At 40.3% G+C, this 15,020-nt stretch overlaps 1 protein-coding gene across 1 annotated transcript in view; it reads left to right on the top strand.

Annotated features, from left to right (window-relative positions):
* Positions 1-12,570, top strand: part of LOC149554258 (GDSL esterase/lipase WDL1-like) — a 237,739-nt gene extending 225,169 nt beyond the window's left edge. The window contains exon 6 of the mRNA XM_089789468.1: positions 12,204-12,570. Within this exon, the coding sequence (XP_089645594.1) occupies positions 12,204-12,402 (199 nt within the window). The 3' untranslated portion in view covers positions 12,403-12,570. The remainder of the gene's footprint in view (positions 1-12,203) is intronic.
* The last annotated feature ends 2,450 nt before the right edge of the window (positions 12,571-15,020 follow it).

The raw sequence follows: 15,020 nt of genomic DNA, 5'->3' as shown, positions 1-15,020 counted from the left end.
TAGCATCAAGATCCCCTTTAATCATGAACCTGTCTAATTTCTCTGCTATATATGCAAAATTTTGTCTCCTATTGTTCCATATATAGACTCCATTGCTAATAGGTATATCTATCAGGCTATGGGAATCACACCATGCCTTGAAATCCTCGGAAGCTTGCGATAAATGTTGATTACCACCTATTTTTTCATTAATATTTAAAATTGTGTTGAAGTCTCCTCCTAATAAGAACAAATTACCTTTAAAATTATTTATAAAGGAGCCAATTTCTTCCCATACCAACCTCTTACCGAGGTTGGCAATAGGCCCATAAATATTAATGATGATGAATTTGAGGTCAGATTTGAGGCTCTGAACCCAACCACTCATCCAATTAGTATTTACAGTAATGATGTTTATGTCTACCTTCCTGGGATTCTAGAGGATCCCTAAACCCCTTGAAGCCCCTATTGATTCTTGAAAAACTGAGTTCCAAAGTCCTAACCTTTTGTCTAATTTAGGAATCTCTACTTTATGTAGTTTATTTTTTTGGATGAGAATAATTTCAGAATCAAAAGATTTGAGGTTATTCTTCAGTAACCTCTTTCTGCTAGGGGCATTAAGTCCCCTAGCATTCTATGTCGTGATCCTCATTGCTCTTCGGGAAGGCACTTCCCCTTCCCAACATTGAAAATCTGGTCAATGTTTTGTTGCTCTTTGCTGTGCCCATCTGCTTCTCTAAGTTCTTTTAATGATTTTCTGCCTCTTTTTCCCTTCAATTTGCCACAAATAGGGGATTTAAGCCCTTCTTGATTCATCTGAATTCCCAGCTGATCTAGGTTGGCTTCTGCTGTTTTGGCTGCACCAATTTTACTTTCAGGGCTCCTATCCTTTTCTTCTTGTACCAGTTCTTTGAGAAATTGATACACCATGCCAGAATGGTTTTCCAAGCCTGCATCTGCTCCCATTATGCCATTATTGCTGTCATCTTTGTCCTTCTGCTCCTGCTGCTCATCTCTCCTTTATCTGTGATTGCCTTAGATTATTATCCTCCTTTTCAATTTTTAACAAATCCTTCCTTAGATCTTCGTATGTGTAATTGTTCCCTCCCAATTTGAGGATTTCTATAATTAATTCTTCTTTTTGGGCATCAGTACTTTCTTCAATGTTTTCCTCACAAAAGACCTGAACCAGCTGATCAGTGAGGAAGTTCAGCCTGTCTTCTTCAGTTTTTGTTATGCTCAATTCCCCCATTGGTGAATCCAGGGTATTGTCATTATTCAAAAATTCCTGAAATTTGTTAGCCGACTGGATGGTTCTGGCGATGTTTCGGTAGCCGACGGTCTGGCGGTAAATAGTTTGTAACGGATAGGATAATTGTGGCCGACGGACTCCTTCGGGAAGGTTCGGCAGTAGTATTTATATCCCGTCCGAGATCATTGTAAATCGTCATTCACTTACTATTGCGAATATTATGCTACTATTCTGCTGTTATTTTCTGTATGCGTTCATTTACTTTACCTGTACGGTAAACATTTGGCGCCGTTGCCTTATGAATCTGGAAGGTGGGAGGAATGAAGATTAATGCCAAATCAGCTTAACAAGGATCGGAATAAGGTGAAGGGGAAAGATGGAATCCGTATTGCGCAAGAGAATTTAATTCTAGCACAGCAAGCCGAACGCCGACGAAGATTTCAAAGGATTGTCGACGGCAACCGAAGTGCGGAGGAATTGTTGGAGGAGACTCGGCAGCGGGTGGAATTGGTGGAAGAAGCACGAGAGGAGTTCTTGAATTTGTGTTCGCCGAGGGAAGAAAATTTAGACGGGAGAGCATCAACTCGCACGGCTCGCGGTGCCGACGGAGCACGAGCGTGGAGTGACCTCTTCGTCCAGGATAGACTTCCGCGGGAAACAATTTCGGAGGATCCTCCGTCTTCACCAAGGGTTGCAGCTGTCGACACCTCCGGTGTGGGAGTACAGACTGCCGGTGTGGGAGTGCCGACCACTGTAGGAGTGCAGACCTCCAGAGTTATGGCGGGATCCAAAGAAAAATTACCGAAATTTGAAGGCGATGGTACAGCTGACCCCCTCCGACATTGTAAGACATGTGAGATGATCTGGCGGGCAAATGGAATCGCAGATGCCGACAAATGGGCTAGGCAATTTCCGGCAACCCTACGGGGTGTTGCGATTGATTGGTTTTCGGATATGGATCCGCAGAAGCTGGATACATGGGATAACATTAAAAACGAGTTTTTGGCGGAATTTAAACTCTTGCGGGATGATAATGAAATTGTAGCGGAAATTTTCAATACCAAGCAAGGGAAGCACGAAACTGTCCGCGTCTATGCCAGGAGATTAAAAGACTTAGTAAACAAAATGGAAAGCAAGCCAGCGGACGGATTGCAGAAAAGGTGGTTTGTGGACGGCCTACGCTCGAAGTTGCGGAGGAAAATGAAAATTGTGCCACCGTCATCATATGTGGACGCGTATAACAGAGCACTGGACCTTGAGAGTGCACAGAAGACAAAGAAGAAGAAAACCAGCTCCTCTGACTCTGATGATGATGAATCCACTCGGGATGATAGCAGCGATGACGAAGGTAGTAACAAAAAGGTTCGTGCCTTACAGAAGGATATGGTTCGAATGATGAAGGAGTTAAAAAATATGCAGAAGGAGCCAAAAAGTAGTGAACTGTGGTGCACGGAATGTAAGACCGACGGTCATACTAAGGGATCATGTCCGACGAACCAATTCTGTGACATCTGTCAGATCATGGGCCATTCGACAAAGGACTGTCCCTTTAACATGAAAACAAGAGGATCTTCACAGGTGCTTCTCACACAGGAGGCTTCCCCGTCAGGCGGTAACGGAAACACCAACACAGGCGCTACATCTGGAGGATACAGAAGTAATCGCCGTGGACAGAATAACAACAACAATAACAACACCAATACGAGCAGAAGCCGAATTCAGTATGATGCAAACGGACGACCAATTATTCAGTGCCGAGCATGTAACTTATGGGGGCATTTTGCGCGAGAATGTCCAACAGCAAATACACCTCACCTATTGTGCTGATGGTGCGGACCCGGCGACCACGATGACTCAAAATGCCCAAAATCCGGAGTGAACTTAATCACGGTTGGAACCAATGAAGAAGAAGTTCTGGCCATTACGCAGCAACAAGCAAAAGGATATCCGGACCCCACCGAAGAAAAAAAGAAGTTTGCGGCAGCACGGGCAGAGGTTGGTAAAGTATCTCAAGCAGTAACACCTCCGACCACAGCCGCCACCTCAGCAAGGAATTCCGCTGAACAAAACATAATACGCCAAATTTTGCAAACAGAGGTACAAGTAAAGGTAAGTGATTTACTTCTTACCATGCCCCAACTTCGATCTGCTTTTTCAAATATGACAGGGGAAGCAAGCCTTGAGAAGGAGAAGCCACCAGGAGAACCAAGTCGACGGAAAGAAAAGGAACTTGTTACGGGAGGAGAAGACCAGATGTTGTTGGCACTGACATCAGGACGGCACCCTGCAGTTGTCGAAATGGGGATACTTGGACATGTTCTCACAGACACCATAGTGGACGGAGGGTCCGGCGTGAATGTATTGCCAGAGGAAACTTGGAGGAAACTTGGACAGCCAACATTATGGCCTCCAAGTTTTCAGCTCCTAACCGCTGATCAACATGGTATTAAACCACTGGGTATTCTCATGGCGTAGCCGGTAACCATTGGCACTCAGCCGTTTCTAATGGATTTCGTAGTAATTCCATTGAAAAAGAAAGGTTATGATGCCATCCTAGGCCGCAGTTGGCTTATAGAAGCAAGAGCCCGACACGACTGGAAGAAGAACACTTTATCCCTTGAAAGTAAAGGTCGTCGATTTGTCATCGATTTGCATACCCAAATGGTAGGGGAAGAGGCCTTGTCATCCGATTCGGAGGGTGAGGAGGATGGAGGGAGACGACGGATGGAACCAGATCAAGAAGGCGTTCTCCGATTGGACGGGGGAATAACGGATGACGACTTGGATTCCGTCAATGGTTTATACCACTGGCAACTGGAGGACTATGAGTTATTTCCGAGTTGTAATGTTCTGTCAATTGAGAACGAATATCCGAAGGAGTTTACTGAAGTTAAGGAGGGGGAATCACCATTGTATATTACCCCAGCCTCAGCCTCCGGAGGAGGGAATGCCACATGCCGTGGTTGCGCCAACAACACAGACGGCAGCACCGGATGTGGGCATGGCTCCCACTGGCGAGGGGGGACACAGTGATGCTGAATGGTCATTAGAGGCTTTCGCCAAGGAGGACTATGGGTCAGATGAAGACAGGTGTCGGGATTACCTCAGGACTATAAAGTCTGCATTAAAGAAGGGCCACGATGTGGCAATTCAGGCCCTGACTCGGCGGAGGGAATGGCACTTGATCAGAGCATATATCCGTGGGATTTGTCCTCGGCGATTCGAGACTTGCTTTATAGATAGGGGCTGGCCGGCAACGGAGACAGAGGAGATGCTGACAGATTGGGCCACGGAGCCGGAATTGGGACCCATTGACACTCCTATGATGAAACTAGCGCATGAGATTGTGGGACTGTACAAAGATGTTTACTACGGTCGTCAGCGTGCGGAGGCGAACAGAGTCGCAGCAGAGCAGTCATTGGCAGCTGAAACTGAGGCTAGACAGAAACTAGCCACCGACTTGACCGCCCAACAGGCAGCATGGGCCACAGAGCGGACAGCACTACTGGCAGATTTGGCAGCCGCGGTGCAGGAGAAGGACTTGGCTAAGCAAAGTATGGAGGCAGCGGTTTGAGATAAGGATGCGGCTGAGTATGAGATGCAGTTAGCCAGGACGCAGGCCATGGACGCGGCACTTCTTCTAAAGGAGGCCGTCGAAGTGAACTCTCAGATCCAGACAGATCTCCATATCAGGACAGAGCAGGTGTATGAGTTACGTCGCCAACAACACACTTTTGGGACGCCCCCCTCTCTCTAGTTCTTTCTGTAGTATGTAAGTTGTCTCCTAATTTTGTCAGTCGTCAAGAGACGACTTTTCTTTTTGGGGGGATGGTGTTAGCCGACTGGATGGTTCCGGCGATGTTTCGGTAGCCGACGGCCGGCGGTGTTTTTGTAGCCGACGGTCTGGCGGTAAATAGTTTGTAACGGATAGGATAATTGTGGCTGACGGACTCCTTCGGGAAGGTTCGGCAGTAGTATTTATATCCCGTCCGGGATCATTGTAAATCGTCATTCACTTACTATTGCGAATATTATGCTACTATTCTGCTGTTATTTTCTGTATGCGTTCATTTACTTTACCTGTACGGTAAACAAAATTCTTTTATTGGCACTTTATCTGCTGTATTTAAATTCATCTCTTTGCTTTGATGACTGCTGCTAGGAGTGAATGGAGAGGTCTTTGAACCTGTTGGAGTTTGCCAAAATTTACATTGTTTTCTGGTAGCCAAAGGGGGAGATTTATCTGCCATGTCTTGTGCTAGAATCTTCTACAATTCATTTGTTTCCTTCTGTGATATGTAATTCTTTGTGATGTCAGCTTCACAATTAAATAATAAATGATTCCCCCTCTCTTCTATAATACTTCTTTTGTTATCTTTTTTGGCTTTTGCTTGGTTGCTGCTTAGGATCTTATCCTGCTCTGTGCCTCTATTTGCGAGCTTTGAGGTAGGAGACGAAAGCTTTCCTGAGGCTCCATTTTCTCTTTCTCCATTTATTTGTTGCTTCTAAGTAGGTGGAGAGACTCTCTTGCTGGAATCCTTATTGACTTTAGCTGCTTTCCTTTCCTTTTTTCCTTTATGTTTCTTGTGGGTTCAGCCATCTGCATCCATCTTTGTTTTTGTAATGGGCACCCCTGGATGTCCCAAAAAGAACTAAACCAAATTGCTGAAAGGAATTATGTCAAATAGTTTGCATTCAACTTCTTATTTCTTCGTTTAATGTTTTAAACCCCTTATAACTCCGAAAATCAAACGTTTATTTGTTTGTTGTGTTTCATGCATGGAATTGGTATCACACAACATAAATAAGAAAGAAACTACAATGATATGCAAAGTGGAAATGAACTGCTGCTAATAAAATGTTATTTTTAGAATTCATAAAACCAAATACATGGCAGATTTATCAACTCACTAATTACTTCAGCAGTATTGACATAATACTCCAGCCCATGCTTTCGAACTTGCTGCTACAATACTTTGTCCTTCAATCAGTCCACTACTTTCATAATACCATTCCCTCAAAGCGGCATAAGCGTCAGACAAGTAGTGAAGAAGATATGAGCAAAATACCAAATCTGCCTGTAGCCGGAAATGCAACTAAATTGCTTGATAATGAAGCCAATAACAAAGAATTCCAAAGGCCAAACCCTAAGGGAATGACGTCTAGAATGTTACAAGAGAGGATAGACGTCCTCAAATGCCAAGAACGGAGCTGCAACTCACACACCAATTTCTTCTCATATTCAACCTGCCTAATGAAGCCACAAATGCTTCCTTTTATTCTATTTCCAAGGGTCTGCTCAACTCATATGGGCAATGTGGGATAAAAGATGTGTAATATATAAAACATATATTAAAATACCCCTTATGTCTCCCTTGGGTACACATCACCATAAAATAAATATTAAAGTTACACTTTAATATTTTACAATTAAATTAGACGTTACTTTAATAAAACTTCAGGCATTAAAATGTATTAGCAATCGGACTCCAAATAATGCGAGTGATAGCTCATCGGAAAGCTCTCACCGAGGAGTATCGAATCCAATCACCAAAATTGACCTGCACTGTGTCCTGCCGACTTACTAAAAATAGTAAGTATGCCTGAAACTGAGTAAATCAACTTCGTTTTGGTCCAAACTGGAAATGACTAGGCCAAAACACTCCAGGATCCCATTAAACCCTTCGTTAGCCCTCAGGACCATGTAGAACAAGGCTAACACACACACACTTGGTCAACTGCTAAAATGGGGACATTACAGTTTTTTCTATATAATCAATCACTATTATTGATTTAAGCCTTTCTTTATCTGCTGAATGATCTTCTAACCTTCTGCTGTTTGTTTCTTTGGTATGGAGTGGCTCTGTCTAAATTACATAATCCTTCTGAAGTTTTGCAGGAATATTCTATTCTCTGTAATTCTGGTTCCTTTTGTTCTTCATTATTCTCATCCAAGGAAACTTACTTCTGAAATCAAAAGTGAGAGCAAGGATTTTGGGTCTAATTTTGTGGATGTCATCAAATTTTAAAATATCAGCTATATCTCCTTCATAGATGTGAAAGTTAAGATCATACGAAGCTTTATTAGTAATTACTTTCTTTTGAAACTTAGATGGATGGTTGAATTTGGTATTGATAAGCAGTTTAACACTATTACAGCAATAAAAAGAAGAATCAATACCTAAGGCTTCTCCGACAACAAATCCTATAGATTCAATAATATCTACTTGAAGCAACTCCAGAGGGAGAGAAAGCATATTAAGCCATTTAGGTATCATACAGTCTAACTTTTCTATACGAAAATCATGAGACCAACCTATGAATTTGATGCTATGCCCATTGAAGAAACAATCAAAAACTGAAATGAATGCCTTTTTAATAGATTCTTCTTCACATTGTAGATAAAGAATTCTATCAAAATAGTGGAAAATACTTACATGGTCCTTGCAATTTTCCTCCAGCCAATCGGATAAAAGAGGGAGATCTCTCAAAGGGCCATTCTAGATTGCAAAAACTCCTCCCTTAAGACACTCAATCCGGGTGTCTTCAACTTCTTTGATGGAAATCCTAATAGGCTTATCCGCGGTTTTGACCCTGGAGATCAAACCAGCAGATGGATTAGGGTTTGATGGGAGGGAGACCTTTGAGTATGATTTTCTACGATGTGGAGGGATGTAAGAAGATGGGGGTTTCGAATCAGATGGAGACCTTCCTGATTGGGGCATCGCAGGAGGTGAATGGCCAAATGAATTGAATGAAGGTTTAAACAGTTCAAGATGCTCATATTTTGTTAGGTTGAAGACTCTAAATTGGTTGTCTAAATGCTCAATTGTGAAGAAAGAATGATGAATGGGGGTACCTGGCAAGTCTGCGCATGCGGGAGGGATTTCGGGGATGGCATCCCATTGATTGTTTTCCTTTTGAAGGGTTCGAAGCCCTCCATTCCGTTGCTGATTGGGGATTTCTCCTATGGGTTTTTCAAATACCGCGAATCTATTTGCCATTTTAACTGCAAATCTGGCATCATGCGTATCTTGCAAATCCTTATGAAACCATTTTCGGTCTGCGTCAAGAGATGTATTCTGCCATCGAGTACCATTGGGGCAGGAATTCTGAACGATTCTCTTCTTTTTCCTTTGATGAAAAGACTGCCCTAGATTTTCGCGGGTCTATAAGAGTTCGGCATTTTTGCTTCATAGGCGAGCAGAGCTTCCACTTTATTTGGTTAAAAATTTTGTAACCAATGAATATTTTTAGTCACAGTGAAATATTTATTCCTATTATAAAAATACAAATTTAAAATAAATAATCCCATTAGAAAAAATAACAAAAAATAATGCAGCCTACAAAACGAAGAGGATTTATTATTACAAAAAAAATTAGTGTGGAAACAATGTGCGAGAAGGTTAAAAGACTGGTTAAACATTCAAAAGAAAAAAGTCCACGCTGCACAACCTCTATACTGGGCAACCACCTGCTGGTGACACCTTGCTTTTACACACCTACATGTGTGGGGTTTATTATTCCAACATATGCAGATCGAAATGTGGTACATATGCATGCATTTGAATGTTGTAAACTATTTTTCAACATTGACTGCATCAAAGCACAATTAAACAAGGGCTATTTCATGCTAAAACAAAATATTTGAACATCTCAAAATCCTCATTGCAGGTATGATTTCAAGTTGAATTTTCCTTTCGAATCCACCAATACACAATTTCCATTATTTGATCTAGTGTTATAGAAGGTTTATGACAAAAAGACCACCCAACTATGATGAGAATGATCGGGTAAACTGTACCAGTTAGGAAGGAAGCTGGTGAATCAGCATGGTACAAGAAAGGGATTGTATTAGTATGAACAGTTTCTGGATTTGGATTTGATTGTGTTTTCGCTTCTGAATTTTGTGGATCATATTTTATGATTTACTTGAATACAAAACATAAATCAGGAGGTAAAATGAAGCGAAAAGAGATTAAATTTGAAAGAAAATATTCACAGATAAAAATAAGGAATAGTTTGACAATTGCCAGGGGCTGTTGGTTAGTTTAGGGGTAAGTTGCCTACCTACCGACAAACTACCTGTAGTTTAAAGCCCAAATTCCAGCAGAGCAAGCAAAGGGCGTAGTGTTTTAAGTAGTAAAGGCAGAAGAGGTGGAGCTTTGGTCAGGCTTTGAGCTCAGTTAAGTCATGGTTAGAGGAGGGTTTGTGAGCAATATCATCCCTCATACGAATAGTGCCTTTACAATGCTTTGAGCAATGAGAGATAGGAATAACAATTATTTGTGGTTTGTGTTTTGTTGATAACAAAAAGTAGTGGAGTCGAGAAGAGTGTTTTCCCTTAACTATACTATTGCTTTTGAACACGTCAGCTTTTCATTTCTATCAGATATGTTTAGAAGAGGCATAGTGGACCTGTAATCATGTGTCCGCCTGCCAGAGATTCTGAAAAGGGTGGACTGCGGAGCAATGAAATTTCAAGAGGGATTTGATTCTGTGTATGTCAAGGAGAGGTGATGGATGAAAAAGTGGAGGATCTTCTTGTCATTGAATGGTGGTAAGGACATTGCTTACCCTGTCAGGAATCGCTCTACTACCAGACGGTGTGTTTGGTCTTGAGAAGAATACGATTTGAAAGGCGTCTATGCCCACCAGAAAATGCTAAATTCCATAACGAGTTCTGCATTCTTTAGTTTTGGCAGGTTTCTGTTCCATTCCAACAATTTGTAAGCAATTAGGCTCAATTCAGTTCTATTGGTTTTTTGTAATTTTGTCTGCAAATCTCCAAGCTTCAGTCCCTTTTAAGACTTAACAAACAGAAGAAAAGAAACTGAAAGGAAAAAATTGTTTGACATTGGTTGTGTGCAGTTCCTTTGCTCGTTCCATCCGTTTGCAATGTGAGATTTGAAATATATTTCCAGCTTGCACAGTTTTTGTAAAGGAACTTTAGGAAGTTGGCGAAAATGGTGATCTCAGTACTTGCTTGGGTTTGAAGGCATTGAAATGTCAATTTACTGGTTACAGTCATTTTTGTAATGCTAATGTCAACAGGAGGGTTAGAGAAGAAGCCCATCTGGGCTAGTATTAGGCTGGTTCCAGCCTGTCTGCTTCAGAGCAGGGTTAGAGAACAAGCCCTTCCATTTTATGTAAACGTCCTCCATGGATTTCTACTGTGGAAGTGTCTGGATCAGGATAGAATTGGGACGTTCACCATGGATTTTTTCCAGTTTTCAAAAGCTGAAAGCTAAGAACTCATCTGAAACTTTCAGAAACTTCTAGACAATATAAAATTAAGTACTTTAGGGAAGATTTTTATTAATTTTTCCTATATTTATATGTAATAAAAATTAATTTTCTCCTTGCTATTTTTCCTTTTCACCAATACTTTAAAAAATAATTCACATTTTTAATATTTTAAAAATATCAATAAATGTATAGATGTAGGAAAAACATATACGTTGAAAAAAATTCTTTAATATTAGTGCCTTACCTAGCCCATTTATTTGCATCTAACGGATGCATCAGTATACTGGTGCAGCCAGGAACTAATAATATACATATGCAATATTGAATATATATATATGCATGATTGTTAACTTACTAATTATTAATCATGTAATGTGATAATCACAATCAGAGCTGTATACAGAAGAAGGATAGTAATCAAATGTGCAAGGCCGATAGGCCACTTATGCATTTTATTTCATCAATAGAAATAATCTTACCGAAGCTACAATTCATTAACAGTCTGGAAGATGACTCTTTCTTTTTTGGGGGCTTATTGTTGTGTTTGATAATATTGGTTATCCACCAGTGTATTAATTGTTGTCATCATATTAATTGTCATTGGTAATTACTCTCGGGTGGTTGTAAGTGTCGGTTGGTTGACGGTTGTATTCCTCTTGGTAACTGTTGGGTCCTTTAAATATGTTGTTGACTGCCAAAGAAGGTAGCAATGTATTGTGGGATAAATTGTAATCCTTGGCTGACCATCTCTGGTCTTCTTCTTTGTACTGAATTCATGAGCTAATATAGATATATTTTACTCCTATATCTGGTACACATTTCCATCTGTATTATTTTGTCATGTATGTAATTTACTAGGTATATCAGTTAACAGCAATGATGAAATAGACAAGCGACCGTAAACCTAACATTGTAATTTCAAAACAAGTACGGGGTCAATATTTCAACATTATGCCAATTTCTTATCAAAATGGCAGAACATGGGTGATCATTATCCCAGCCCAATTACTCAATAAGAGGAATGTACCCTTATAAGATCTCTTTCCCCTAACTGGATCCTCCTGCAACATCATGTACTCACAGATGTAGAAAAGAATTGATTACAGTTAAACAGTAACTCCTGGACAACATATATCAGACAGCCTTCATTAAGCAGCTCAATCTTCAACCGGGCTGTTCACATTTTTTCCACTGTTCCACTCATGGTTCTATTTGCTAACTTGATACTTTAAGGTGCAGAGAAATGATTAATAGCTTAACAGGCATTTTAATCTATCTTAAGCAGTTTATTTCTTCTACTCTTCTTTTATAAATGCCTCTTCTTTGAAATAGTTTATTTTTCTGCCCCAGAGCACTCCTTTATATTCGCATCTTAATTTCTTTTTTATGCAGCTATGCTGGCAGTTGTGTTTCTTCTTTTTGGTATATCAGCCGAGCAGGAATATTTGGCAATAGTCTCAATTCTGTCTCTTGTATGGATGGGGTTCAATCTGAAGTTTTAACCCTTTCATTTTTAGCATATACATTTTTTAAAACTAGTATTAGCGGCTGATACCTAAGTATGACATGTAGTCTTTCCAGCTCCTTTCCTGCTTTGGTTAAAAGTAACATTGGAATGTTGAGTAAATCTCATGAAATGTGTTATCTTAATTTCTCTGCTTGTTTTCTCATGCTATGTACTAAATATCTTTTTGCTTTTTCTTTGGCTTTTGAAAATTGACAGTGATGGACTGCACTTGAGCCCTATTGGCAATCAAATTCTGCTTGAGGAGCTTTTGAAGGTATTGAAGAGTGCTGATTGGGTTCCAAATTTACATTGGGAGTCATTGCCAAATGACTTTGATGAGCCTTCAATATATGATTATGTGCACCCATCTGTGGAAATGGCAACAAATGATCTACAACAATTTGTAGTGCAGTGAATATATCAAAAATATTTGTTCAGGGAATTGTTTTTAAAACACGAGTTGGTGAAATAGCAAATTGTAGCTTATGATTCATGTTTGTATCCTTGTTGCCAGTAAAATTGTAATCTTGAGATGGTATTGGTAGATGGTAGAAGGAAATGCAAAGGTAAAAGACATTTACTATGTGTTGTGGTTTGAATCTTGAGATATTCTTTTCTTTTAGGTGGGGGTGTGGGATTTGGGTGAAGTTTGCCAATTAGGTTCTAAAGCTTCCATGGGACATCAATGACTAATACTGCAGGTTCTATAATTTTTCTATTTACCTTTCTCATGAATATCCTAGAATCAAACTTTAATGATCAAATTTATGAGTAGATAATAAATCGGTGATGTAATTAAGCACTTAATCAATGCAGGCTTCTTCCATTATGCACTCTTTCATTTTAGTGGCAGAAATGTACAATACACGCAATATATATATATATATATATATATATATATATATATATATATATATATATATATATATATATATATATATATATGTACATACATATACATATACATACATATATGTACATACATATACATATACATATATATAGATACATATATATACATATATGTACATACATATACATATACATATATATAGATACATATGCATACATATATGTACACACACACACACACACACACAGGAGTGATTGCAAAAGGTATCCAAAAACAAGACAATCTCAAAACAAGAGAAAGTTAAAAAATAATAAATAAAATAAAAGCAAAAAATAAGATAATAATAAAATTTAATAAAATTAAATAACTAGAATTAAATAAAATTAGAAGAACAAAAAACACAGAAAAATGCAACCCACACGCGAAAAGCAGCAATCAAGAGACGAAAAAGTAGAGGAAAAAATGAAAAAGGAGGAAGAACAACGGATACACAAGACAAAGAAGAGCCAACGTAGCAAGAACACCAGACCACAGACAGGGAAGGGGCCTATCCACGATGTTGCTGGCAATCGAGCGAGCGGAGCAACGGTTGCCAAGAGGGGTTCAAGGACCACCCATCATCTCGGTTAAGGTTGATGGGATGGTGGCTAATTTCAATGGCTTCTTTGAGCTTTCTCTTGAAATAATTGTCCTCTTTGAACAGGATTTGCGCCTGCTCCAAACAAATGTGATGTTTGGTTGCGGTGGAGTGCTCTGCTAAGGCAGATTTGTGGACCCTATCATGCATGATGTCTGCACTGTGCTTGCGGATCCTGGTACGAAAAGAACGACCAATTTCTCCAATGTAGGGGGTGCCACATGAGCACTCAATCTTGTAGACTCCTGAGTCAACAAATGAGTCTTTGGAGTCCTTGAGATGGGGGACAAGATTACTTAACTTAGAAAGGGATTTGAAGGCAACTCGGAGGCCCCGTTTCATTAAGATTTTGGCAATCTTTTGGGAGATGCCATCCACAAAAAGAATGGAAACATGCAAAGGGGGGAGGTTCAAGGATGGGGTAGGTCTAGAGTTAGAAAGAAAAAAGGATTTGGCCTAGCAGAGAGCAATGGATTGTGGAAATCTGATATTATTAATTGATACCCTTCATGGGAGGGAACTTTATTTCAAATCTAAGCAGTTTTAGATGTTAAGGATCAAGCTTATGAAGAAAATTGCAGACTTAGCCTTCCTTAAGTGTTGCAGAGATTCTCGTGTGATTCCTTGTTTTGTTAAAGTTAGCCATTATCTTCGTAGCGTGCATACCAAACCAATCTTCTTCTAGGCTGAACTCTCTCTCCTTCATTCGATCATTTAGTCTACCAGACATGTTATTGATTGGTTCAATACCAAGTTGTTGCCTCTCCATTTAGAACTAGCATCTTCGTTTTGACTAGATCTCTAGATTCGGTTGGACACCTCTTCCTTCAGCAGTGCTTTGGGTCATTATGAAGAGTCCATCAGAAGGCAAAAGAGCAAATTTTTGGCTCTTTGGTATAAATCTCGAAACCAATTTGGCTTCTCTTCTGGTCTTGGCCAAGGCTTGTTGTATGCACTTGTGGAACATCTCAGCAGATCGGCTCTTTGGCCCTTGTCTTCTCTAGCTGCGGCCCCTCTCCTTTCTTCTTCTCCAGTGGTTGGCATCAAACCTCAGTGCAGTGAGATGAAGTAGTTTTCAGGGTCCTCAGGTTGTGATCACACAGAAAGCAAGCCTCTGTCCAGTGAGATGAACCAGTCTTCGGGTTGTTCCTCAGATCGTGAAGCATTGAATATGGTGGGTGATGAAGCCTTTGCGCTTTCTTCTTCCCCTTCTCTATTGCAGATCGAACCGCTAACCTCTGTTGGAACCCAATCTAACCTTGGTGCAATTGGTTTGCAATTCGTAATCCTCCAACGTTCTTGCTCTCACAACGGTTCCAAACTTATGTGCCCAGGTATGTCTTCCTACTGTCCTCTTCCGCATAGCGTGCTTGCACAATCTTTCTTTAATTGCTCTTCTGCGGTTGGCTGACAATCCTTCTGCGGTTGGCTGACAATCCTCTCTTCCTACCTCTCCTCTGATTGACCCCTGTCTTATCATTGGCAACATTGAGGTCCATCCAGCTCAGCCCAACCCCTCTTTTTTGGGTTCCCTCGACTCCTT

The sequence above is a fragment of the Cupressus sempervirens genome, chromosome 6 (genome assembly GCF_028749045.1).
Source record: "Cupressus sempervirens isolate cs-2001-9-10 chromosome 6, ASM2874904v1, whole genome shotgun sequence".
NCBI lineage: Eukaryota > Viridiplantae > Streptophyta > Pinopsida > Cupressales > Cupressaceae > Cupressus > Cupressus sempervirens.
This window is presented reverse-complemented; position numbering and strand designations above follow the sequence as displayed.